Source organism: Eretmochelys imbricata, chromosome 2 (genome assembly GCF_965152235.1).
Source record: "Eretmochelys imbricata isolate rEreImb1 chromosome 2, rEreImb1.hap1, whole genome shotgun sequence".
NCBI classification, from domain to species: Eukaryota; Metazoa; Chordata; order Testudines; family Cheloniidae; genus Eretmochelys; species Eretmochelys imbricata.
The window spans coordinates 189,932,745-189,960,572 of NC_135573.1; the positions used below are offsets into that span (position 1 = coordinate 189,932,745).

Consider the following 27,828-nt stretch of genomic DNA (forward strand, 5'->3'; position numbering starts at 1 on the left):
TCACTACTGTAAAAGATAAAATAAATTTTATTTTCTTTAGCTTTCTTCAGAGGAACTGTCACAAAATACTTTACAGCGTTGGATATGGTTGTTCTAACACATGGATAAAGGACAAGAGGTGTGCATGCTACATGTTTAGAAGCTGAGTCATATGCAGAAGCTGTAATTAGCAAACCATAGTAAAATTCACTGATAAAATTATTGCCCAATGTACTAACTTCTTTAGACTATAAAATATATAGTATAAGGGCCACCATCAATCTTCCAGTACAAACTGCGGGATCCATATGGGGAGTCACAGAACCAGGTCAGATTGTGATTCTACTTCAATTTAAAAAAAAAAAGTTCTGTTGTACCAAGCCATCACCAGCCACAATTTTTTCCAGACAGCTGGTAGACGTCAAACTGTGTTAGACGTTATAGTAGCTATTTGTCTGTTTTTCTCCTTTTCACCATTGTTTAGGCTGGAATTAGAAACACTACATTACTGCGGCTTGATGTTCCCATGTATGATATTTGAAAGCAAGTTCAATATCAACTTTTTGTGCACCTAGATGTCCTCTTAAAATTCTTTGCAAAGCACCCTCCCATATCTTTAAAGATTTTCCTAACATCTGGCTACATCACTGTGTCCAAAAGCATAAGTTTGGCGTTTGAACTAGCAAAGTACTAGTTACTGCCTCACTCTGCTTTATAGCTATCTATTACTAACTACTTCCCTGTTTTGACCACTCTTCCTTCTATCTTGCTGTAGTAACTAAATGCAAAAGAAATGGGTTACTGTTCCTTAAATAACAGTGTGAAATCTGTTTGCTTAGCATACTTCTGCAGAAACAGCACTGTGCCAGTTAAGCCACTGTCCTGATTAGGAGGGCTTGCAGAAACAGAGTCTGCTGGAGGGTATAATTTTTGCTTCATTAATTGCTTTCAAAATGAGTGAAATATAAAGTAGAAGACTTCAACAAGTTCAGCTTGTTAAGTAGCCATAAGAGAAGAAGAAAACAACACAGACTTCAAAAGAGAAGTCCCAACCCAAACTCTAATGGATCTGAATCTGATCTCAAAGGAGCGTAAATCAGGAGTAACTCCACTAATGTCAATGAAGTTACACAAGAATGAAATCAGAGTCAGGCATCTGTTGTATATGCCTAGCAGTTCATTAGTTCTCCAGCATGCTCCTGTAAATGACAAGCTGTTTTTACAGTTTTAATCTGATCTGGACAAGTCTGGTGTTTTCTGCAGCCCAGCATCTCCCAACATACTGGACATCTGGGCTGTTCTGTAGCTTGTGGAGGCAAATAAGTGTTTTGGCACCACAAAATCTGACCACAGCACCTCTGCTCCTGCTTGCTGCCAAATTCTCTGCCTCCCGGAGCAGCAGCCAGTGGTGGTTTCTTTTGCTTCGGCCCTCACACATTCTATTTTAACTTTTCCGCCCCATTTATGGGTAGTGGGGAGCAGTGTTATTCCTCCTCAGTATTCCTTCTCCTCCCCACGCCAGTTAAACCCACAGGGGTTTAACCCTCCCTGAGCCTGTCCCATACAGGCATGGCAGAGCAGCCAAGAAAGCACTGGGTCAAATCCAAGCAGGGCGGCATATACGAGGCAGCCTTCTCAGCTCACAGATAGCAAGTTGTGTCCAGCCTGCACCCAGGCTTTCATCCCTAACTCCATTAGGTCCCAGGGCTACAAGTCAGACAGGCAAGTGGGGTCCCCCATCCACAGATGCAGCTGTGAATTCAAAGAGGGCGGGGAGGGAATGGACGAGGAATCCCAGTGCAGAGCAGGGATAGGCATCAACTGCAAGGAGGACCCGGCCATTCAAAGCGTAAGTCTCAATGGATCCTTGCTGAACAAAGAGGGGGGGCTTGTAGTGCCACAAGTCCTTCTTCCCCCCCACCCCCCAGCCCCCAATCATGAAGTGGGTCCCTAGTGCCCTGAGGAAAGAAGCAGGGCTTCTAATCAGCCCCCCTTCCTCCCATGACAATGAGTTCACTCCTCTCCCCTTCCCAGGGGGAATGGGAGCCAGCAGGGAGGATTCGGAGACAGATCCCAACAGAAGGTAGGCCACAAAAGGCCTCACCAAGGCTGCAGCAGAGTTTCTACACTCCCAAAGTGCACAAAAAAGGTTAAAAACCAATCTAAAAAGGCTAAACAGGGAAGGAAAAGGCCCAAGAAATCCAGGAGTCCTGGGACGACTCCTCCACTGAGGAAGGTCAGCTGTCTGGCTCTGAAACCTGAGCAGGTTCCTGAGAATAAGCCTCAAAATCCTCCCATAGAGTGCTGGGGAGCTCACTCAGAGACCCCGGGGTCTGCGGAATGAGGAGAAAAAGACTCAAGACATAAGCCTCCTAGAGCTGAAAACGGTCAAGCTAGCTCTGCAAAGGTTCCAGCCCACCACACTACAGTCACATGTACAAACAACCAAAGGGGAACAAGGAGTCCGGCACTACATGCAGAAGCAATGGAAATAATGAGATGGGTGGAACAGTTCCTCCTCTCCCTCAGAGCAATCCACATCAAAGGGGACGAGCCAAAAACAGCCTGGCTCAGCAGGCACAGGGTCAACTCCTCCAATTGGTGCCTGAATCAGAAAGGTTTTGATCTCGTCATTAAGACATTGGGCCTCCCTTCAACTGACCTCTTTGCTAATTGTACAAAGGTAAAGAGACCAAAATACTTCACAAGGAAGGCAGATCCCAAGTACATGGAGACACAGGCCTTATTGCACAGTTAGCCGCAGAGCCTACTTTGCACGTTTCCACCCTTTCTACTACTGGGGAAAGTGGTCCAGAAAATGAAACAAGAACAGGTGATGTTAATATTGATAACTTCTCATTGCCTGAGGAGACCTTGGTTCTCCGACCTGATGGAGCTGAAACTGGAGTACCCTCTCCTGCTTCCATGGAGACTGGACATCCTCTCGCAAGGTCCTCTTCTTAATCCAGACCCAAAACGGCTTCAACTGACAGACAGGTCTCAATCTGTCCTCCATAGTCATTGCTTTCATCTAGGAGAGTATCAACACTAAAAACATACTCCTCATCTAGCCCAGAATCAACAACTGGTGCCAAGACTATAATGCAAATCCCAAGCATTCCAACCATTCTGGACTTTCTCCAAGAAGGCATAGAAAGAGGCCTTCAGGCCAGTACCATTACATGTCAGGTGTCTGCTCTTAGTAGATTGCTGTTCACATGATCCTTGGGCTCTCGGGCAGACAATCCACAGATTAGCTGGTCTGGCTAATCAAGCAATCTGATTAGCCAGACCAGCGGCCAAGCTACTCTTCCCAAAATGGGACCTTCTGCTAGTTTTGAGGGCTCTGACAAGCTATCCCTTCGAGCCTCTGATTTATTTATCCATTAAGACTTGTTTCTTAGCAGCTGTCACATCCGCCAGGTGAGCATTGAAACTGGCAGCCTTATCTATACTGGAGCCTTACTGCATGTTCCACAAGGACAAAGGTGATGCTTGGGACACCAGAATCCTCTCTTTGTAAGATAAATTCCTCCTTCCACACTTCCTAAGAAGTTGTGTTTCCTTCATTTTGTCCAAAACCACAATATCCAACTGCAAAGGTGTGGTCCACCTTAAAGGTGAGAAGAGCATGGAATATCTATCTCAAGTATACTGAATCTACGCTTAGGTTCCCTGTTCGTATCCTTCCACCCAAAATGCCAGGGAATTAGAACTTCCACGTCCTCCATCGCTAGATGGATTAGATTATGTATTGTGGAAGCCTGCAGATCAACCAGAAGCCTTTGTCCCAGGGGATCAAGGGGCACTCCACGAGATCCTTAGCAACCTCATGGGCAGTACAAGCAAGCGTGTCCTCTTTGGAAATTTGCAAAGCGGCCACTTGATCTACCGCTAACAACTTCATTAAGCACTATAAGGTGGACCTTCTATCTTCTGCAGAGGCTTTCTTTGGGAGGAAGGTGCTGCAGGCAGTGGTTAAGAAATAGTACAGATTTTGAGTGAGCTCACAGACTTCCTTGCTACCAAATTTTTATTTCATAACTCTTTCCCTACCCCCGTTCACTGCTTGCTATTTCCCAGATGTCCAGAATTGTGGGAGACTGCACTGCAGAACAGAATATTTCTCACTGATAATTTCCTTTCTGCTAGTAGTCTCCCACAATCCTACCCCACCAGATGGCTCATGAGTCAGTCAGATATTAAACGGAATCATTACCATTTGATCATCTTCTTAGGTCTAATGTACATAGTTATTTTGTTATCTCTGGAATGTTTGTTAATAATATGTTATGCAGATTTCACATCTTGGGAATAACTCATCTGGCAGCAAGTAGGAGCAGAGAGGCATGGCCAGACCATGTAATGCCAAAACACTGATCCATTTCTGTGAGCCTCAGAGAGAGAACAGCTCAGATATCCAGAATTGTGGGAGATGCTGCTAGCACAAAGGAAATTATCGAAGAAATTTTCTGATGAGAGTCACATTTTCTGAAAGAGATGCAGGATCAGGAATTTGGGTTTCAGTTTAAAAATAAAACACATGAAGATACTTTAACCAATGAAGACTGCAATATACATATAAATTCATGAAGATGGGACAAGGTCATGACTCGATTTCTTTGCTATCACAATTGAATAAGTAAGAAAATATAACATCAAAGAATAAAGAACAGGAAGAAATTATCAAGTCTGCACAAAAACGGAAGCTAATAAGGGCATGCCACGGCGATTACTGGTAAGAATGGTGGTATACGTTTGTAAGCTGAAAACTGAGTGAATAGCATGGTGGCAAAAACTGCTGTCAATGTACAATTATTAGGTTTGCCATCACTAGAGAGGATGGTGAATGCCAGAAGAAACTAACAAACTTTATAATTGGGCAAGACAAAGGCAGATACAATTCAACAGAAACAAATGCAATGTAATGAATATTGGAAAGAATTTTAACCATTCATACACACTGATGAGTTCTGAATTAGTTGTTATCTCTCAAGGAGACGACGTAGGCATCACCATGGACAGCTCGATGAAGACCTCTGCTCAATGTGCAGTTGCAGTCAAGAAAGCGAATAAGTTGTTAGGCTGCATTAAAGAGAGAATATGGAAAAATATTATGGCATATATTTTTCTCACAGGTCTTCATGCTGAACACTGCTCTGTTTTCATCACCATATCAAAAGATATCACAGAAAAACAAAAGGAAAAACCGATCAGATGTAGGGGAAAGATTTTCATACCTGGAGGGATTGCAAGAGTAGGATTATTGAGTTTTGAAATGAGAAAAGAAATAAGAGATGAGATAAAGATCTGAGACTCCAACTGAAAAGCAGATAGTCATCGTAAAGCAGTGCTGCTATTTATCAAGGAAAAAAAGGACACTCATTGAAAGGTCATTTTTAACTCAGTCTCTAATCTGTAGAACTCATTGCTTCATGTAGAATATCTGTTGTTACACTAGCTAGGATAAAAAAAGCTGGAGAGGTTATTGCTCATGTTTCAGGACTCACTGGTCAGCTACGGACAAGAATCTCCCCTGAAATATCTGATACAATCTGTTGGAGCATGACAATAACTACTATACTCATGTGGAGAGGGAAAATAATGATTGAGAGAACTCAGATGTTTAACAGCTCATTTTTGGGTGCTGTGATGATAAAACACCAGCAGAAAGGGAGGTGATGGCAGTAGCAGAGGAGCCAGGTAGTGACAGCCAAACTTCATCCCTCTTTCTCTCCAGTTCAACACCCACAAGAGACAGAGGGCATCTGCTTGGGGAAACTGGGGCCTGCTGCATGCCCCCACCATGACCACCTGGTCTCCCAACACACATGGGCACCATCAGCAAGAGCACTGAAGGTAGACCTTTAAATCCCCAACATCAAAGGAGACAGAACTTCAAGAGTCTTTTTGTGTCAGTTATATTTCTTCACATCTGCTCCTTGGGCTCCAAGTCCTCCAGCTGCAGTTACTTGACAAGTTATGTTTGAATAACAGTGAATATCCTTATTCTTACATCCTACCTGGTCAGTAGCATACCTCCTGCTCTCCTCCTGCCAACCCTTACCTCCATCATTCTTCTCATCCCCAATGGCTGTATGTTTTGCACCTGCCCTCCCATCACCCTCACCCCATTACTATTTCACAGACACCTTCCCAACAGAAGCACAATAAATAACCACGCTTATTACTTTTATTGCCTTTGTTCTCCCTTCTTGTCTCCTCCTATTCTTATGTCCTCTTGTCTTAAATCAGTTTGTAAGCTTTTCAGGGTAGGAGCTAGGCCTTCGTATGTGTTTCCACAGTACCTAGCATAAATGGGCATTTGGATATTACTGCAATATACATAAGTGGAAGAAAGAACAATAATGGAGGAAAAAGGAGAGGGGAAAGAAGAGCATCTCCTGCTATAAGCAACCAACTCTCATTATGAGTAAATTCTCTGTGAATACACTTGTATTAGTGAACATTCCTAGTTCACATTTAAATAAAAATTTAAAGACTGAAAATTGTAAAAGATGGGTATTAAACAACAATGTGAACAGAAGTTTATTTCCATCATGGGGTTTATAAAATGACAAAACTGATTTTAAATATATTCCATGCAAAAACAAAACAACTTATGTTAATACAATGTTAGGGTTGCATAGTTAATTACACAAAATCAGGAAATGCCAATTAAAGGTTGAATGCACAACCTTAACTATGCCCCTTGAACGTATGGATTATAAGTTTGTAGTTACATGATCCCATAATACTTAAATATAATAGAATGTATATTACATTTCATAGATATAAGCTTCCCCTAAAGTAGTATTAAACTACTGTACTGAAAACTAATCCAGATGTCTTCTTTTATTATAACTGAAACAACCAATAGCATTGGACTAATTCATTTGTATACTCTGCACACTATAGCACCTTCCATCAAATGGTCTCAAAGCACTTTACAAAGGATGAATTAAGCCTCACAACACCCCTGTGAGGTAGGGAAATATGACCTGTTTTACAGCTAGGGAAACTGAGACAGAGTGAAGTTAAATTATTTGCCCAAGGTTCCACAGCACGTCAGTGAAAGAACTGAGAATAGAACCCAGATTTGCTTCTCAGACTTGTGCCTTAACTACTTTCGACCAGTCTTCCTCTTGTGTTCTTGTTTTTAGACCAGATCTTCCATGTCAATATTCCTAGATGTGCCACTCTTTTTCTCTGAGGATTTAATACTTTGGTACACCACCTTGAATATCCATATTCTAGTTAGGTAGCCCACTGAAACTTCACTAAGCTTGATATATAGTGTATTGTACCTGAGCAATTGCATATAAAAGTTTAATCAACATATTAGAAATTGCTTCATGAAAAAAGGAAATACACATGGATATCTTCAGAACAATTTGGATCAGTGTCACAATTTTTATCTAAGTTGTTGGAGGGGGGAAATTATTTTTGTTTTAACTGGATCTTACACTATTATTTTATTGTTTCATTCAAGATAAATGAATCTTGCAACTTGGCACTATCCTAATTTACTGAAAACAGGTGTGGTAGTTTAAAGACTTGATTATAAGATGTGTACAGATGGCCATTCCACAACCTCCCCAAAGGCCATTTTCCAATATGTATTTTTTTGCATTCTGAGGCTTCCCCCCCACTATTGATTTTCAAACTTTCTTTGTTTCAATTTAAATCTTAAGATGCATGTCACCTTTGACCAATAAGGACTGCTCCTCTTCATTGCTGTAGCATTCTTCAGCACAGAAGCTTTTGCATTTTTCCTCCAACACAACCTCCTCCTTCTATCCTGTACACAACACTTTAACCATTACTTACAGGCCTTATTTTTGTGTTCCCTACCCTTTTCAAATTGTTCCTTTACCATTGTGTCTGAAACCAAACACACAACAGCTACCTTAGTGCTTGAGAAGCAAAGTTACTTCCTTAATAAGCAGTACCTCTTTTCTATCCAAACTAACACTGGAGATACAAATTATATATAATTTGTATCAGAGTGGTGTCTTGTGCTCTATTCTGATATCTGCTATAAACTGAATATCCTTCTCTCCCTACCTAAAGCTGACCCAAACTAACACCTCCCCTTCTAAACTTGGATCCTTGATTTTTAACTTCTACTTACATTTTCCTTGAAAGTTTTTACTCAACTCTACAGAGAACAAAATATTTTTCAGTTTTTACTATCAAGTGAGTATTGTGCCAGACACAGCTGTTTTAGATTACTGAAATTTTACCAGCATGTTTTCTACCACCATCTCATTTAAACTCTGATTCAGAACCCCCCCCACCCCACACACACAGAGGTTTAGAATGAAAATGCCCATACCTAGTCTTACCTTAGAAGTCTATTTAGGAAAAACTGAGACTGAGCATCCTGCAGTTAGCTAGACTTACAATACAGGTCACAAGAGAATGAAGATGCTTCTTTTGTGCTCAGAACAAAAACAAAACAAAAAAAGGCCAAAGACACCTGGTTTTAAAAGTATTTGTTTCAGCAGGATTATCATACATATCAAGCAGAGAGGTGTATTTTCTGAAGTACATTTCTTTGAATAGCTCACACTACTGAGGAGGTAAAGGGATGTAGCTATTGAGAGTGTAATTAGCAGCATATTTATGTTACCTGAAATTGTGTTAAGTCAAGGAAAGATTTAGCTGCTATCGAGTTTTGGCACTTAGGCAAAGAGTCATAACTATAGAATTCCTCTGTGTGTCTACGAGATGCTGACTTTCATAGCAAGAGTAAGTAAACTCCCCTCCAGGAGTCTTGCCTTCTTTGTTGTTGTCAAATTCAGAGCAGACCAAGGAAATCAGGTGGGTTAAAAATTTCAGCATATGGAAGTGTAGTAGCTTCCACGAACAAAAGGCCATGCATTCAGATATGAAATGAGCACCCATGAAGTCAGAGAACCCTAGAGAAGACTTAAATGAATGATTTAAAAATAGATTTTTAAAAAAGTTATAAGGACACTTATCCTTGACAAGTTTGATAAAGCCAGCTACAAAAAATAGTTTAAACTAGTGGAAATCAAATACCATACATGGCAACTATGTAGCTATTGCTTCCTCATTACTTTTGGATTGAGACCAAGCAAGACCAGTCTAGAGTAACACAGTTGAGTTAAACAGCAACTCTGTTCTACCTCTCTGATGTAATTAATTAGCATAGATGCCAATATTCCTGTAGCTGAGGTTCTGGAAATCCCATTTTGGAGAAAGCCCCAGGAGATAGTATAAGCACATTTTCCCTCCCCACACTCCCCCAAAGTTTTTCGTGATTTTATCATTAACCTTAAAAGTTAGTCTGCCACCAAAAATTTAAATCCAGAATATTCCCTTGTGCACCAGTTTTAGTGTATTTGGATGCACTGTTATACTAGCGGCTTTGTAATTATGTGTCATCTCTCTTCTGCATAAGACATGCATTGAGGTATATACTCTTTTACATCATAAGTCTGCATGTTAGCCACAGGAGTGTTTAAACAAGTAGTCACTTAAAATTGCATTGAACTAGATACCACTGACTGATATTTTCACTGTACTTCTGCTGTAAAGGTGAGAGTTTTCTTCATTTTAAAATAAGGCTTCAAAGCTCATGCATAATTTTTAATTTATCAGCATGTTTAATTAAAGTGGAATATAGCAGCCATATAAATCTGAACCTCATTTCAGACAGGTCATTGTACTTTTAGGTCATTTTTACATCTGCAAGGAGTGTGATTCAAAATAGTATGTTTTATTATAATAAGGTGCTAAATAGCATCCTTAACAATAGAATAAACTTACGTGCTTTAATTTGGATTTTGTTAAACTCCCTAAATGCACTGCTTAATCAGAAAAGTCCCTACAAAAATTCCAGATGCCTTGTTGTGAAGATATTCTAGCAAGAACTTAGAATGACATGTATTGTGTTTAAGCAAGTGTGACTTTTCACGAGTAGTCTTAAAGACTTCTTTCCATCCACTGAATAGGGAGTACCAAACTCCAAAGAAGGGGAGCCACCTTTAAGGGGAAGACCGAATACATTATTTCTGTCCTTTCTGCCTATGGACACTACTGAGAATGCCACTTTGGGCTAAAAACAGATGGTGATTTGAATTAGATACTATCCAGAGGCCTCAGTCTAGCTACCACAATATATGAAGGCTATGTAGTACCAAACATTGCCATGAGCTGTTAACTTTGGCTCTTCTAATCTGGGATTTGAACTTAACGACTGCATACCTCCATTATCTGTCCCAAAGCTATCCAGTTATCCTCCATTTATTTAAATGCTGCATGGTATAGTCTAGGACTACAGGTAAAGATACATTTGACTCCAGGATCCATGTATATTTCCACTTTATTAGATTTATTAATGTTACAGGTTTTCTTGCACTGCCAAAACCATGCCTGAGAATTCAAATAAAGGTACAATGGACAGCCTCATCTACCCATCATACAGTATATTAAAAACTTGATTCATGTGTATTAACAACTCCAATATCCTTTAAATGTGAGAACAAAGTTGGGATTTAGTATTTCAGGTTTCTACCATGTCACAGAGTGACACCTCCCTTTACCGCAAATAGGACAATCTTAAACTTTTAGTGACATAAACCAACATATGTTTTGTTGGCAGAGATATTCTTTCAGGGAAGATACATGGCTCAGAGTCCAACGGTATCAATGTAAGTCTACTTTCAGTGGTTCTGATTCTCAAAATGAATCTTCAGGTTTTTAAATTTGTCTTTTGATCAGTCTATCTATTCACAGCTGCTAGTTTGGAAATTTTACTGACAAAGTTAACTCTGCAAGGGCTCTAAGGCCAGTTCTATTCCAAGCATATTGTGAGAATCAGGGGAAAGCCCTGATCCCACTGAAGTCAACAGCAAGATTCTTACCGACTTCAAAGGAATCAGACTTTAAAGCATCAGCAATTAAATCAAACAAAACTAACCATGTAATGTCTGCGTGAGCCACCAAGCCTGGTCTACTATAGGTGAAGTACTGCCACATCAGAAAGATTGTTTTGTTATTGGCAAGTATGAAGTGGACAAGGGAATAAGTCTGCAGCCCCTCCTTTTGGCATTCACATTTACAGGGAGAAACCTAGATTTGGAAAGAGGTGCTCACTCACTTAACATACTAAAAACAAAACTAAATGAAGCAAGGGGAAAGACAGATGGTATGCCCCGGGAGAGTTTGGGTGGTTGTCAGATTCTCTTCATTGTATAGAAGCAACTGGGTATTATTTATCCTATACCTCTAGCATACAAATGCCATTTTATTTATCTCCACTAAATTAAGTCAATAGAGCTGGCCAAAAATTGAACAAAGCCGTCACTCCTTCCATTGTCACTAGGCTTCCTGCAGTTGAGAAAATACCATTTAAAGTGAGGATTTCTGCCTGGAACAGTTTGCAAGCTCACAAGGTGATCAGAAGCAGCCATAACAAATGAAAACTCATTAGGTTTGAGGTTATCCCTCCTTCAGAGTCTTATATCAGCTTACCCAACAGGATTGGTTGGAGACAGCTTGGAGACAGCTGTTACTTTTGCCACAAGAGAAAAACTTATCTTGAGGTTAATATTATTACTGCCCTGTATACTGCATGTATTTTTTGAAACTATGTTCTGAAGACTAGAATGGGAGCACAGGCTTCTGCTGTGTGCCAAATCAAAGCCTACTGAAGTCCTAGTGCCTCAGAGAAAGAGAAGCAACCCAATTATGAAAACCAAGATAAACTCATCACTATTAACACATTTTTTACTTGAGTATACTGCAATTTTATACCAGAAACAGAGAAGGCATTTTTTGTAGAAGAAGAAAACGCTTAAACACAACTGTGAAAATGGCTAATGCAAACAGCCCAATCAATCCCCACCCCACACACCCTCCAATTTTGTATTGGAATGAGTTTTGTTTTGCGGTTACCTCAGTACAGCTCTATCTAAATAGGTAAACAAACTACAGCTCTGTACTATACTTCGATAGTTTTTGAAAGTGGTATGCTCCAAAAAGTCTCTAGTAGGCTATGGTACACATGAAAGGATTCCTCAGGATGGGACACCAGACAGGTTTCTCATTAAGGTCACTTAAATCTTTGTTATTTATAGCAAATCAGAACCAAATGGCTGACTTCTTCAGGATTTCTGACAGGTACCCAGTAGAGAAGCTGGTTTCAGATGGCCACTAAAACAGCTGTAACCTTCTTTTCCAGAAGTTGTGATCCACATGGTGTCCACAATGAGTGCAGCAAGTCTGAGGTAGTCAACCCTTACGAAGGCTCAGTATCTGAACATAAAAAGATTTTGAAATGACCACTGACTGTAGATACTTTTTCAGAGTAATTAAAGAACACTGATGAATCTTGTTCAACCATTTACATTAATTTCCCCCAAATCCAAAGGAGAAGAAAGTTGCAACACATTATGCTTCCATAGTGCGAGAGCAATCACTTATGTCAAAGTAGTCTGCACTTGCCGCAGCAGATCCAGCAGAAATAAGATGGCATGTTCATCATAGTCGTTAGCTGTAGTTTAGTTACCTTAGGAGGGTTACCAAAAAAGCATTCCTTAATTGTAATGTGTATGCAGCTCTACTGATCCCCAAGCACAGCATATTGGTTGTCTAGCTGAAGTTTAAGTGCCTGGTTTTTTGAGACCTCATCCCTACCTCTATTTTTGTGTTTTACTACTTCAAAGCTCTTCTCCATTTCTTTATCCCTAAGGGAAAATAAATGTAGTCAGTAATTGTCTTATTCACTAGCTTCTGAATTGTGAAATTCCTAGCCAATTTCCACCCCAAAACCAACAAACTTAGAAAGTTACACTACAAATGCAGAATAGAGGGAGTGGGTTGGATTCCACAGGATATCCATGCATTCCCCAAGAGAACAGAAGGTTGCATAGACTATTTCCAGAGTAAAGCTCTTGCCCTTTCTGTGCTATTTGTTCAGATTACATTGTTGACTTCATTTCCAAAAAGCCATTCCAATATGGTATACTGTATAACGCAATACATATGGGTTAACACTTTCAAATCATGCTATAGCATTTCTCTCAGAGGCGATAGAAAATAGGGGTCCATGCCCCTCCCAGTGAGGTCTGAACATTGCAACATGAAACCTAAGAGTCATGTAGAAGATATGGAAAGAGTTGTGCTGCAGTTAGTATGTTACTCAAGTATAATTCAGAATGTCTCATGCTGGTCTTTAAGATTAACCCTAAGCTCATATCCTAGAAAAGCCAAGACATCTTTGATAACACTGCTTGTTCAAGTGGCAGACACCAAACTAGACCAGAAAAAAAGCTTATGCTACTGTGCTGTATCAATCAATGCCACATCAAGAGGTGATGACAGCAGATGAGTTAGAGGTCTATTTAACCCTTCAGCAGGGAAAGAGTCTATGGGAGGGATAGGAAACTCAGGCAATGTCAATTTGGAGTCTCCTTAAAGTCATTCAGGGTCATGACATTGCCCTCCAAACTCATGGTTAATGTAATAACTGCAGAAACACTGTGTCTACAATATTCCTCCCTTTGCTCCACACAACCCCTTTTGAAGTTGCCCATGATAACACAGCTCTGCTCAAGCAGCATGTTACATTGCTTCCCTGCTGACAGCTGCCACAGAGCACTGATTAATGTGGAAAGGAACTCGATATTGTCAAGATCAGCAGTGTTTTATTCAGGGATTTCCCTAAATATAAGGACTAGGTGGCCAAGGAGAGTGGTAATCACCTAATCTGGCTCTCTCCTCATTGAGAGAAGTCCCACTCCTCAGACCTTTGAGATGCATTGGGATGGGGTGGGGATCTCCATAAAGACAGGGGAATGATAAAATTTAGACCCCAACCCCATCAACTAATCATTTCTGCTATTTACAGACCTCTGTGGAAAGATCATGATCTGGCACCAAATAAGGAGTTATGCCTCTGATGGGAAAGCATTTTAAATAGGCATCTTAGAGGAAAGGATTAAATATACTTACTTTCGGCTATCTACATGCTTGGCAGTGGATTGCAATGATGGAAACTGTGTATCACTATAGATCTCTGGTGGTCCTTGTGGTGCTTTCCGTGTCCTGGTCTCCCTAGCACCAGGCGGTCGGTATACACCACTGGATTGCACTGGTTCCGGGGTTTCTGTAACTAAGAGTTTATTAGCAGAGTTTTAGACAAACAAAAAAGTGTATAGCCTTATTTTTAAACTCTGGCTTTGGGCTCTATTGTGTTATTTGCTTCCAATGGTCAGATATTCTAATCTTTGAGTTGATCTAATACAGAAGATCTTAGTTTCAGATCATTAGTGAGAGTGTTCAAGATTATCCGACTAATGACTAGACCTTTTAAAATTGAAGTGCAGTTTTAGAACAGCACCACAGAGTCACAGGTGGTAAAAGCCACTAGACAGGACTTGAGTGTAACTGCTAACATTTCTGATTACTAGCTAAATTTTAAGTTGTTGTACTCCCCATATTTTCCAAATTTAGTTCAATGAAACTGCCTATGGCCTCAAAGCAAACTGAAGTATTTGCTAACAAATAATGAAATGTAATCTACTGTAAACTTGTAAAAGAGGGAAGAATACATCTGCATGACATGCTAGTGGGGAGGGATAGCTCAGTGGTTTGAGTATTGGCCTGCTAAACCCAGGGTTGTGAGTTCAATCCTTGAGGGGGCCTTTTAGGATCTGGGGGGAAAATTGGGGATTGGTCCTGCTTTGAGCAGGGGGATTGGACTAGATGACCTCCTGAGGTCCCTTCCAACCCTGATATTCTATGATTCTAAGTGACCCACCCTCATTAAGTTTAACTAGATTTTCCAATTCCAAGTGCTCTTACATCCCACTGTAAGGATCTTAAGAGTTTTAAAATTTTCCTGATAACCAAAAGCAGGGTTTATTATAAGATCAGCAGTCATAAAATAAAAACATAATTTAGCTTTTTGTATTTAAGATGCTATTTAGTAATGTATTTGTAATTGTTTAATAGTTTTTAGATGCAGTAATTTTCCGACCTTTCAGCTGTTCTGTAGTTTATCAGGGCCCTAGGAGAAACTGCATCAATGAAGCAGGGATATCAGATTAAGGGTTGAGTTACACATTTATGTTAATAAAACTGAGCTTGAGTTAGGTACTCCTACTACCTTTAAATCCACAGCAACTCTGCTGGTTACACTCAGTGATGACTATCTTGCCACTTTTAAGTATGTTTGTGTCCTCTGGTAAAGCCTTCTTAATCTATTCAAGGTATACTTAAAGGCTCAAGGGAACTGGTTGCTCTCCACATTGAGACAGTTACATGGTTTTGGCTTAAAACTTCTGATGGAAGTGCTGCAAAAGATCTGACTGAGTCAAACAGGAGTTTGTCCTCCTCTAGTCATCTGCCTCTTTGCATGCCTCCATCTGAAGTTTGCTTAAATACCTGGGTTATTTAATAATAATGCCAAAGAAGAGCATTATAGGTTTTAATTTACAGAATTTCTAAACTCAGACTGAATCCTTTATAATGAGCATTGGTTCTGCCGTGCATAGAATCATAGAATATCAGGGTTGGAAGGGACCTCAGGAGATCATCTAGTCCAACTCCCTGCTCAAAGCAGGACCAATCCCCAATTTTTGCCCCAGATCCCTAAATGACCCCCTCAAGGATTCAACTCATAACCCTGGGTTTAGCAGGCCAATGCTCAAACCACTGAGCTATCCCTCCCCCCATAGTTGGCAACTGTCACATAGTCCAGTAGGTTGCTTGTCCAAACTGAGCTTCGATTATGAATTGCAACCGCGGTGGTGATTTACACATGGAAGGACGAAAAGGGAAGCTGGCTCAGAAAGAAGCAATAGTTTCCTTCTGCATCCCTTCATAGTTCTACCACATTTATAGCACTACATTCAGGATTCTGCTTGTACAAAAAAGCAAGAAGCTGTCAAAAGTTGAGACAAGGCAGTGCAAATGGCAACTCATATCTTCAACCCCATCTCAAGTGAGAAGTGCATTGAGAAAGCAAGAGAATATTTATGATAGATTTGTTAGTGGAGATAGCAAATTAAGTCATTTTGGACAGAGACTACATTTAAAGTCTTTCCCTCAACCAAAACATCAGACGACAATCCTTTCACCACAATATAATCGAGAAGAGTGAAGGACTGCAGATGTTTATATAGATATACTAGTTATTGAATCTTGTTTGAGAATCATTACATTACATGTCAGATAATGACTACAAACATCTCTGCTCATCTACTATGTGATTATGAATTATCATGGCAGTATTGGGGGGGAGGGGCGGGGAAGAGAGGAGATCAAATGAGGAAACTTAGCTTAAGTTTGCAAACTATACCAACTGGATGTTATTTTCTCCCATACCACTCCTGAAAGGTATTTAATTTAGTCTATATTCTACTGGGAAGTTAGATTAGCTATATTTACAAAGATGTATCGTAAGATACGAGTTTAAAACTGATCTACACTTCAGTTTTTGGAGACCCTATTAATGTAAAGGTTTCTGTCTAAAAGATTAACTCCTATCACAACACCCAAGATTACCATACCTTAAATTAGAAAACTATTTTATACCTTTGGCAGCACAGTCTACTCAGTTTCACTTTTCCCTGCAGAGTCAGGTTTGCTATTGAGTAAAAAGACCCATGAAGAAATAATTAGAAGAGTTTAGTACTATAAACACTGACAGGGAGCTCTGGGGACAGGTGTAATACCGGAGACTTCTATCTCAACTTCTTAAGAGTTAGATTTAAAGTTGGTATGTCTTTACAGGCCAGTGAAAGAGACAAGAAAACCTTACCAATAGTTTCAGCAACAGGTGCTTGCACAGGAGCTGTCTTGTTCCAAGGGCCAGATGCTCTCTCTAAACCACCACCAGCCTCCTCCCAGTTGTCACCTGGTTCTTCTCTCTTTTCACCTTCATCATCTTCTTTTTCACTAGTGGAATAGTAGTTAGCATGTTATAACCAAAAGATTTAAACACTTGCCAAAAAGATTATACAGCGTGTGAAAAAAGACTTTAGTTCCTTCATTATCAATGCCATCTTCTCATTATTGCTAGACTACAACAACTTAACAATCAAGCCCTGGGATATGCAGTGTCAACTTCTGCAGTAGTTTCACTTTTAAGTCATGAAATTCATTACCTAAATGAATGTGAATAGAGATCTCAAGACACAGGATACACATACTGTACTAGCTGGTCAGTTTTGTGCTGTCCCTATGTTTTCATCTTGCTCAAAGTTTTTGTACAGAGATAATTAGGCACTGAAAATTTTTCTACAGAAAAGCTGGAGTTTGGCAGCTAGTTTGAAGTGGTGTTGAGATAACCGACACCTGAGAAAGGAGCAGAAGGGAATCCATGATTGCGAGCACCATTCTAGCTGGACGTTTCCACCAAAGTGATCTCTGATAGTAAGCTGCCAACATTTAACTGCCATCTTGAGGTTTGAATTAGTTTCATTGTAGTGACTGGAGCAATTTATACCTCAGAATTACTGTCAGACTGCCTGAAGATTCAAGAAGCCCTAATATTTTGTTAGTGTTTAAGATTCCCTGCAACCATAAGGCTAGAAACAGCAAATGAAAGTTTACGTTCTAAAATACAATTCTGTGACAAGTGGTATTTCCTGCCAGCAGGATCCATAAGACTTAGTTCCTTACTCCTGTGAGCCAAACTGGGTTGGTAGATTTTAAATTTTATCTTGGCTATTACTTAAGGAACACTGAAGTAATATTTCTTACTTTATATCAGGACTATGCTAATTTTTCACAGCATTCATTTTAGGTCAGTGAAAATCCAAACTAATGAGCAAAGTCAGGTTATAAAATAAGCAAATAGCCACACTAGCTAAGCATTTCAGATGTTGATACACTTAGTTTAGCAAAACGATTTACAGACTAATTTAAAAGAGTAAGTTATCTGGTCTTTACTCCTAGGGAAATTCTGTGCCTCTGCAACGCAGCAGAAAGATGTCCCCCCTCCTGCAGATTCCCTTTGCTTCCTTGCAGAAAATGGTTTCTGTGGGGAAGCAAAGAGAAGCTGCACAAGTGCTCACTCACTTCTCTCCCCCACCAGCTTAGACCTGTCAGTTGGGGGGTGGGCCACACAGAAGAGGTAAATCACTGAGCGGGAAGGGGGGTCTGCAGACGCCCCAGTTGCCAGGGACATTAGTCCCAGCTGGGCAGGTGTGGGGAGGATGGAGATGGAGTCCCCCCCGCATCTCTGCATGGAGCAGCTGGGGCTGGGTCAAATCAAGTCTCAGAAGCCTTGGCAATGGGGGCTGGGGGCTCTGGGTTCCAGGTGCAGGGGCTGAGGCTCGGGGACGGGGGGGAGGAAGGAAGGAAGATCCAGATGCACAGAGGTTGGACGGACAGGGGGAGCAGCTCCCTGTACAGTGACCCCTCCCCACTGCATCAGAGCTCCCCAGCACCCAGACCTCCCCCCCAGCCCACTGAGCCCCCCAAGCCCTCACTCCCTGCAGCAGGAGCCCCCTCCCCCATGCCCAGACCCCTACCAGCTGCACTCTAACCCCCGACCCTACCAAGCCCCACTCCCCATCCCCTCCACTGAGCCCTAACCACCTTCACCTGGACTCCCCTGCAGAAGCCCATTTCCCCTGCCCCCAGAACCCTGCACTGAGCCCCTGTGCATCCAGACTCCTCCCTGCCCCCAGACCCTTACCTGGCTGCCTGCACCCAGACTGCACCACACAGAACTCTGGTTCTCTCGAGGGAATTCTGCACCAAAAAAATTTAAAATTCTGCAAAGTTCTACACATTTTATTTGTCAAAACAACACAAAAATAATATAATCACATAATTTCAATTATTTTGGTAATTTATTTCAAAATACTTGCCAGCAAATAATTGAAAATGGTGTGATTATATTGTGATATTTTGACAAATAAAATATGCAGAATTTTACAATATTGTGCACAGAACATTTAATTTTTTGGTGCAGAATTCCCTCAGGAGTAGGACTTGTACAGTGGGATGTATCTATAGCAGTAGAGACTCAAGATGGGAACTGTGTACACTGATTAAAATCTCTTCGTAAAACTTGAGAGTCTTCTATGCTTACAAAATAGACACTGACTTCATGGAATGAGTCACAATGCAAAACTGAGGCCTGTGTCAGTTTTCAAAAATGTAAAGCTACAAGACACCTATACACAGATCACACGGCTCTGGGTGGTTTCATAATACCGTAGATGTCAGGACTAAGGACTTTTTGCTGAAGAAAAGGCAGTGACTAGTGATCTTGATAGGAAACAAAAACTAAGCTGTAGTAAACCTGAAATCTAGGAATTGAAAGAGAAGCTTTCAATACAGGGATTGTACTTTATGAACAGGTTTTAAAGGACTGAAGATCTATTTTACATAGAATTTGTGGAAGCATATTCAGGAATCCCATCATATTATGTGGGGCACTTCCAGCATCCAAGACTGGCACTCTGGAAGTGCTTTCTTTCCTTGAAGGTAAGAAAAAAACATTCTGCAGAGACTTTCCATTGAAAGAATCACATCAGGAAGATGCAAGTCAAGTTCTGATGAAGGCCTGATTAGCAAAATCTTTCCAAGTGAGATGGTCATTAAAAAAGTCCTTACTGGTTACTTCCCTTTAGTCTCTGAACAGCTAAGTGATATTTGTGGGTATGTGGAAGGTCAGGTTGGTGAAGAAATATTAAATGGCACACAACAACAGGACTAGCAGCTCTGAGGGCAAAAAACTGCTTGGTTAACATGGAACTATCATTATGACCAAGAAGGAATGAGCCTTTTGGAATGGTAATTAGATCACACTTGGATTAGGCCAAAAGAAGCAATTAGTAGTTTTGATGCAAGATTTAGGCATTTTAAAGGGGTCCTAATTTTCGTAAAGTTTCAAGCACCTGCCCTCTGGAAAAGTCTGCTTTAAAGTGTCAAATTGGACATCCAAGTATCACTAGACACTTACAAGATTAGGCCAATGACTGGGTTATAGCAGTCAGTGTCCAAAACTTTGCCTCCATGGAAAAAACAAGTATAGCTGTTTTCAAGACCAAAGGCCACAGATCACTGGAGCATCACATTTGTTGGGTAGATGGAAGTCAGGTTGCAGACTTTATTCCAGTGGTTCTCAACCTATTTACCGGTGTGGGCCACATATGCCGCTCTGTGTTATATGGACTTCATCCACACAATATATATACTACCTGTACAGCCCTGAGGATGTCACATGGGCTGCAGCTGCGTCCTGATTAGGCCACAGGTTGAGAACCACTGCTCTCTTCAGACAGATCCATGGATCACAGACTAGGAGTTGGCTTCCTTTAAGAAAAGGAATGACAATGCCCACTTGACTGTTCACACAAGTCATGGCCATAGTGTCGTTCAGAATAAATGTGTTGAGTTTTTAGGGTATTCATCTGAAAAAATCAAGTCATTCAGTTCATGTGATTTATGTTCCATGATTATACCACGTGCCCTGTACAATTGTGGTCATACCACCCCCGCCCTTCCCCTATTCCCTCAAACCAAGCTAGTATCCTAGGCCAGGATTTACCCAAGTAGCCTGGTCTGAAGTCAGTTAACAGATGATCACAGGAGGGACCTGCTGGATAATGGACACAAGAGTGGACATGAAAATGAGAAGTTTTTGCAATTAAATCATGGGAGTCCTTGACAGAGGATACTAGCATGCCCCATATAGCCTCAGAAGAAAGTGGCTTGAAGAGTCCTTATTGGACACTACTCAACAAGCCAGTGGTTGTATTATTTCCTCTCTTCAGGGTGACAATGTTTAGGCTGAGGACTCTTGTTACACCAAGAATGAGAGTGGATTGTGGGGTAAATGGATTCAGTTACTTCTGTGGTGGGGCTGAAGTGACTGAAGAAACTGGATGATCTGACTGTCTTGTACTATTTTTCCCTCCAAGAAAGCTCTAAGATATGGTCTATGTAGGAGAATGTGAAGAAGTATTCTCTAAAGTCTGAACCCAAGATGATCAATATTCTGGAGCCACAATCCTGCTAGTACTACTGTTGTGCCAAAAAGCAAAGCTTTGTGTGGAGCTAGAAACCCCAATAAGAGAAATCTAGGAAATAAGGGTGATGAGTGAACTGGGTTACAGATACACTACCTTGAATATGACAACTCAAAATTGCCTTAGTACATGAGACAAAGTGATCTCAGGGTCTCCTTATTGAAACTGAATTTCCATTTATATCTGTAGAGTTTCCAAATCCAAATTCACTTTTGCCTACATAGAATTGTTGGCTACAATGTATTACAAACCTTTTGTTAAACCAGATTCTGCAGAGCTTGATCTCCAAGCAAAAAGCTATTCTTAGTAAAAGATGAAAAAACCAGTGGTACCTTATTTGCATGGAATGAACTCTGAGCCCACTGTAGTCAATCTCTTCTTTTTGCTCGAATTCCTTCCATTCATCCTCTTCCTGAACAAAAATAAATTTTTATAAGCTTGATACCACTTCAAGAGAAAACTGAAAGTGCAAGCAGTACAGAAACTACAGCACCAGGGTGCCAAAAAGGTATGGAAAGGCAACTAACTTTTAAAAATTTCCTATTTATCTACTTTGTTACCTGAACGTAGTAGTTATGCATATTAAAATAGTCTGTTGGGATTCAGGACAAGAGATGCAACATTAGTGCATTTAGCTACTTTCACGCTGTTCACGATGGTTGTGATCTGAATATATTTGGAGATTCTCAATTAGAAGCAAGGTCATACAAATCAAATTATCCATGAAGACACCAATTTCATCACAAAAAAAGTGTTGTGATTGAGGATTAACTTTTAACTAGGTCCAGAATATGACTTAAGGTTCTTTTGCATTTTAAATGCTGTGTAAGGCATGGCTTGGTAAAACACACGCAGGGTGCAGACTAGGATGAAATTTTTTAAAATAAGTAGGTTTTTCCCTATGGTCACAAAAATTACCTTATATGTGTTTCACTCTGGCAGGTCGTGCAATGTTGTCCCTCTTGACTACAAATACTTGCACTGCCTCTGCTGTTGACCGCAAAAAGAAAAGGAGTACTTGTGGCACCTTTAGAGACTAACAAATTTATTTGAGCATAAGCTTTCGTGAGCTACAGCTCACTTCATTGGATGCATGAAGTGAGCTATAGCTCACGAAAGCTTATGCTCAAATAAATTTGTTAGTCTCTAAGGTGCCACAAGTACTCCTTTTCTTTTTGCAAATACAGACTAACACAGCTGCTACTCTGAAATCTGCTGTTGACCATAATTTTGCCAAGTTGAAGAGCTAAATTTAAGATTCTGGTTACTTTTATAGTTTCTGTTCAGAACCCCATGAATGGCAGTGAAACTCATGTTAGTTTTACCCTGCTCCCTGAAAAAAATTACAAGCAGCAGTACTAGTTACCTCTGCCACTACCAAAGAGTAGGACAAGAGAGGAAGGGAGAGAGACCCCACCCCACCTCCACAGCATCCAAAAGGCTGAAACAGAGAACAAGTCTCATCCTTCCCACTGTTTTTTGGAAAGGAGGATGACTTCAAACTCCTGTAGGCTGATATGAAAGATTAACACCTCAGATGCAGGGTCTGTAACAGCACCCTTGTTTTTCCCCAACAGCTGAAGAGGCACAGGGCTTAGCCTCTTATCCCAGAGCCCTCCCCTTATCATTTACATCTGTCTCTGTTAAGCAAATATCTGTTTGCCAAGATCTGGTTTAAAGTAGCAATATTAATAGCAAATGACTTCATGTTACTGGGATTGGTTGCCTAGAGATTTTATTTCTTCATTAAGGATGCTACTCTCCATCTGAAGCACTTTAGATTTCTTACATTACCTTCTAATGGCAAACTGTTGCCAGATCAGTATTTTCTAAATTAAAAGATTTTCCCTTGTCTTTATTTTTCATTTTGTTAGCTTTTTTGTGTTCTATTTAAACAAAACTAAAGTAATTAATTATTCTCTCTACTTTAGGAATGTGGATTAAAATGTTAAGTGATTTGATCACTAATCCTGGACAAGTTAGAAATGTAATTTAGGTCTCAGATTCCCATACCCTCAACATCTCAGCAATCTGCATTAGGGCAGAAACTTCCCTCTGGGGAAGTTATTCTAGAGGATAGTTTATCAAAGCTTCCTCTGAAGCTTCTGGAAATGCCTGCTTTCAAAGCTAGGATATTGGACTAAATGGAACAGTGGTCTAACCTATTACAGCAATTTTTGTGTTTTCTCTTGCACGCTATCCTTTTCACTACACTGCTTCCCTACATTCACAAAAGGTATCAGAAATCAATGCCTCAACTGGCTGAGATACAAAGGATTTAGTGCACATAGAAATGGGTCCCTTCTGGTTCAGAGGTCCACAGCCAGAGCTAGGGAGCCACGTGGTACACTTTCTGGAGTTTCTAGAAGGCTGGCTAGTCACATGATGATGGATCCTCCTATTTCCAGCTGCTAAATCACATCAGGTCAGCCCATTGCTGCCCACTATAGATGTACTTATTTGTGAATAGATATATTAAACTTCTAGATTGCAAACGGAGTCTTTTACACAATTTGTGTTTTCCAAGTGTAAGTATAAAGATACTAGACCGGCTCGAAGCATTTGCACATTAAAACAAGATCACGTCCCTGCTGCAAAAGCCTGGCTCGGTCATTTTCCTGCCATTACATTTCTAATAGATGCATCTGCTGACGCTAACTCCCCCAGTTTAACGGTATTAGTCTCCCCCCACCTCCATCAGTACGATCGGTGGCCGATCTCGGCGACTCCAGCCCCAGAGCTCTAGCAGAGACACCCCCCCCCCCACCCCCGCAGCGGTAAATACAGGAGGCAGCACCGCCTCGCGAGGGCTGACAGGCGCTCAGGGCCCAGCACGTGCGGGGCGGCCGAGAGACGCCAGGCAGTCACTGGTTCCCCTCCCCCGCTGTCCCCGGGCAGCCACGGCACCGGGCTCGCGGCCTGATCGGGGCCCCCACCCAGCCAGAGCCGAGGCTCGGAGGCCTGGCCAGCCCCGCAGCGCCGCCCTCTGCCGGCAGGAAGCCGCCGCCGCCCAAAGGAAGCCGCCGGGGCGCAAGCGGTCGTCGTTGGCTCGCTGCAAAGCGCTGGCGTAGCCCGGGGGGAGCCGGGTCCCTCCTCCTTCCCCGAACCGATCCCCTTCCCCCCGCCCCAACTCCCGGGCGCGAGGGGCCCCAATACCGTAGCCCCCCCCCTCCAATCGCACCTTAACCATCGCCCTGGCGGAGGAGACGGTGCTGGCGGCGGCCCCGGCGGCCCCGGAGCCCCCCTCGGCCGGCCGGGCTCCCCCCGGCACGCTGGAGGCGGAGGAGACAGAGGAGGCCGCGGATGCGGCGGCGGCTCCCCGGCTCCCTTTCTCCCGCCGCTTCTTCTTGTCCCTCTTGGCGAAGAAGTCGTCTAGGCTCCTCTCCTCGGTCTCGGCCATGGCGGCGGCTACGGCGCCTGCTCCGGTTCGAGCCGGCTGCGGCGGGGCGAGCGGGCGTTTCTCTGCCTCACGCGCTGAGGGGGAGCCGCCGGAACCCCGAGTGGGTGCGGGGAGGCGGCTGAAAGAAAGAACCAACAGGTGCGGGGTTGTGTCAATCGGTACCGCCTGGCGGGGCGTCTCTCCTCGGCAGAAGGCAGTTGGTACCGTCCAACGGTTACCGCTCGCGCCTCGAGGAGCCCGTTCGAAGCCACCCCAACGTTCGGAGGCAGCTTTCTGCTCTCCACGTTGGTGGTGGCGGCAGCCGCCTCTTGACACAGCCAGGAACTAGGAGGAAGGAGAAAGCGTGAAGGGGGGTGGAGGGAAAAGAGGAGGAGGAGAAAAAAGGCGAGCTACGCTAACTTGCTAGGCGCTCCGGCAAAGAGTAATATTGCGACAAGCGCATGCGCCTAATAGCGCTGACCAATGAGCTGAGGAGAAGGTTGCTCCTCTGGGCGAATAGAAAACCTCTGGAGTGGGGGACTGACGTCGATGCGTCAAATTGCATGACGCCTGCGTAGGAAGCAAACGGCCCTGTGACTGGTCCAGCACAGAACATACCTCAGGCAAGGTTGGTTGAGTTAAAATTTTTTTTTTTAGAATAGCGCATGCGCGCAAGGAAAGTCGAGGGGGTGGATGACTAGCGGAGCGGGGGTTGAGGTGGCCACACAGGGAACGCAGGTTGCGGAGCCGTCTTCGCCCCAGACCCGCCTTCCCGCGCGCGTGGTAAAGAGCGGGAAACGCTCCCCCTGCCTGTGAGCAGGGCGCAGTTCGCGCGGCAGCTGGCGCGAGCAAGGCGTCGTTCCCGGGGGGGGGGGTGGCAGGAGCGTCATAGCGCCCCCGTTTGCGGTAGCCCTGTGCGCGCGGGGTATGTGCACGCGAGTTAATGAGCCCTGTGGTTGTACCCGCGTTGCGTGTAACCCGAGTACGAGCTCGGTGACAAAAGAGATGATCCCACCCGCCGCCTCCTCTCTCCCCTCTGGCCCTGTCTGCAGCTTAGCACAGAAGCCGTGTGGCTTGCGGGCTGGGCCCGCCTTGCCGAAGAAAACCCTCGCTCTTATCTAGAGCGCAGTGAGAACCGAGCCGGCTGGTTTCCCACGCCACGTGCTGGCCTTGGCCTGCGTGGGGGTGGGGGGCTTTATCTCGGAGCAAGAAGGCGCGTTCACGCTTGCCTTGACTCATGCAGTTTTTGGCTTCTCTGGGCTGAGTCTGCCAATTAGTGGGGAACGTGTGTGTTGTGGGAGCCGGAACAGGCCCACCGAAGGCTTTGTGGGGGAACCCTGAAGATCGATCTCTAGGGTGGGAACAACTTTTAATTCCTTAATTGGCTGGGCTGGATTGGCACTGCTGACCTACAGGTGAAAGGCTAATTGGTCATTAGCGACGGCCTGAAGCATTCAGAGTAGCAGCCATGTTAGTCCGTATTCGCAAAAAGAAAAGGAGTACTAGTGGCACCTTAGAGACTAACCAAGGAATCCGATGAAGTGAGCTGTAGATCACGAAAGCTTATGCTCATATAAATTGGTTAGTCTCTAAGGTGCCACTAGTACTCCTTTTCTTTTTGCTGAAGCATTCAGTTCTCCTTCAGAGCTAATTTTTACTTTATTGAAAATAAGATTGCTTTCTTGAAATATGTTTGTTTAACCAAGTTCTGATCTTTAATTTAGAGCACATGCAGGCAAGGTCTTCCACTTTCTGTATACACAGGCAAAAATATCCCCACTGTGCTTTCTCCTCTTTAAACAAGCGTTTTAATAAGTATCCCACCCATTTCTAACAGAAGAGTTCTCACTACACTAAAACAAATATTGATACAACAACCAAAATACCTATAAATATGTTTTGTTATATAAAATCATTTCAATATTTATTGCATGGGCTTCACACTGACATATGTCCCGCCCTGCATGGGCCGTTAGAGTTTGAATCCATAAGTTATAACCTTCAGATACATGGCACCAACTGCTTCTATGGGAGTTGCATGAGCATCTGCCATTAAGTAGAATGACCTTTCCTATTAGCATGGAGGCGGTAAGAGACTCATAAATCTCTACAGAAGGCCTAACGACTAGAAAGGGACAAAGATCTGCACTGTGTTAGCATGGGTTACCCAAAGAGATAATTTATCTCCTTCATCTGAGAAGTAGTGTGGTAAGGTGTGTTCTATTCCTACCTCTGTCTAGTCTGATGTTACCTTTTCCCACTTGTCTGTTATCATAGCTGTAAAATGAGTGAACAATAATTATGTCTACCCAAAGGTAGGGGAAATGATGCCTTGGTTAATAAGGGTTAGGAAGTGACTAGAAATATTCAGAGCAGTTAGCAGAAGAGCTGGCATTAGACACATGGGCTCTCAGAAGACAATTTAGTGCATCTTCCCATAGGCAACGCTGTATTGCAGGGTCTTGCTCTTGCTTTCTCCCTCCCTCCCTCAAAAATGGTGTGACATATTGCCAGTTGTATAGGAACAAAATGTGTGACTGTCAAATCTTGGGTAATACTTGGTGGCCTGGTCTGGGAGGAAGGGGTGTCTCCAGATGTGTGAAGGGGTTTAGGGTTCCAAATGTATGTGGAAATTGTGGGGTGGGCCTCTGGAGGTGAAGGGAGGGGTGAGAGGGACAAGCGGGTGAATGTTCAGTTATGTGTCTGCCTCATCCACTTCTCCAGAAGTGGAGATTTGAGGGGAGGGGAAAAGTTTCCAGATGTGACATTTACTTTTTCTGGGCAGGTAAAGGTCTACAGGTATGAACATTTTTGATGTGTCAGGATGGGATTGTTAAGGAAATGTCTCTATGTTAAATTACCAGGAGTTCATGTCAGAAGCCTTTGTTGTAAGTAGCTTAGTAAAAACATGGTGAACTATTGTATTCCATTAAAGATTATTATTATTTCTATAATGCAATAGGTATGCATAGTTCTTCACAGACAATAAAAAGTGAAGTTAAGACTTTGAATTCTGGTGAGCATCTCATTTATTTACTCCTTGTTCAATTACTTCAAATTTGATAAGTATTCTGTCTCAGTCCCAAAATTAAACTACCAAATTTGAGCTTGGATTTTACATGGGGGAACCAAAACTGAGTTTATAATGGAAATGAAGATGCAATATTAACTATGGAATAACTGCCACTGTATCATAATAGGATTTAATTTCAAGAAGAATGTATTTTTGGTTATTGAATCCACCCATGTGGAGTTAATTGCAGAATCTGGGCCCAATATATTAAACTGAAATGTATACATAGGGGCCATGATCTGATTAGACCCTGTTGGGGTTTGTTCTGTGGATCTTGGAGGGGGATCAGCATTGGCTTTCAAGCTGAATGTTAATACAGGGGTCTGTCCTGGATTTGGTACAGTTCAAAATTTTCATGAATGACTTGGATA

At 42.4% G+C, this 27,828-nt stretch overlaps 1 protein-coding gene and 1 long non-coding RNA gene across 4 annotated transcripts in view; one reads left to right on the top strand and one right to left on the bottom strand.

The window, feature by feature from the left end:
- Positions 1-24,749, bottom strand: CDV3 (CDV3 homolog). Of its 3 annotated transcripts, none has more exons than XM_077811160.1 (5): positions 24,187-24,749; positions 21,338-21,417; positions 16,778-16,914; positions 13,966-14,125; positions 1-5,064 (listed from the first exon to the last, which is right to left on the bottom strand). In XM_077811160.1, exons 1-5 carry the CDS (start codon positions 24,403-24,405, stop codon positions 5,040-5,042), a joined length of 621 nt encoding a protein of 206 aa, XP_077667286.1. In that variant the 5' UTR covers positions 24,406-24,749; the 3' UTR covers positions 1-5,039. The 3 variants fall into 3 exon arrangements, with proteins under 3 accessions (XP_077667286.1, XP_077667285.1, XP_077667287.1); XM_077811159.1 differs by lacking the exon at positions 1-5,064 and adding an exon at positions 6,503-12,698 and having other exon boundaries at positions 24,187-24,748; XM_077811161.1 differs by lacking the exon at positions 1-5,064 and adding an exon at positions 6,503-12,267 and having other exon boundaries at positions 24,187-24,745.
- Positions 24,750-24,891: 142 nt separating this feature from the next.
- LOC144261515 (uncharacterized) overlaps positions 24,892-27,828 on the top strand; it is a 93,592-nt gene continuing 90,655 nt past the window's right edge. The window contains exon 1 of the long non-coding RNA XR_013345314.1: positions 24,892-25,012. This is a non-coding gene — a long non-coding RNA (uncharacterized LOC144261515). The remainder of the gene's footprint in view (positions 25,013-27,828) is intronic.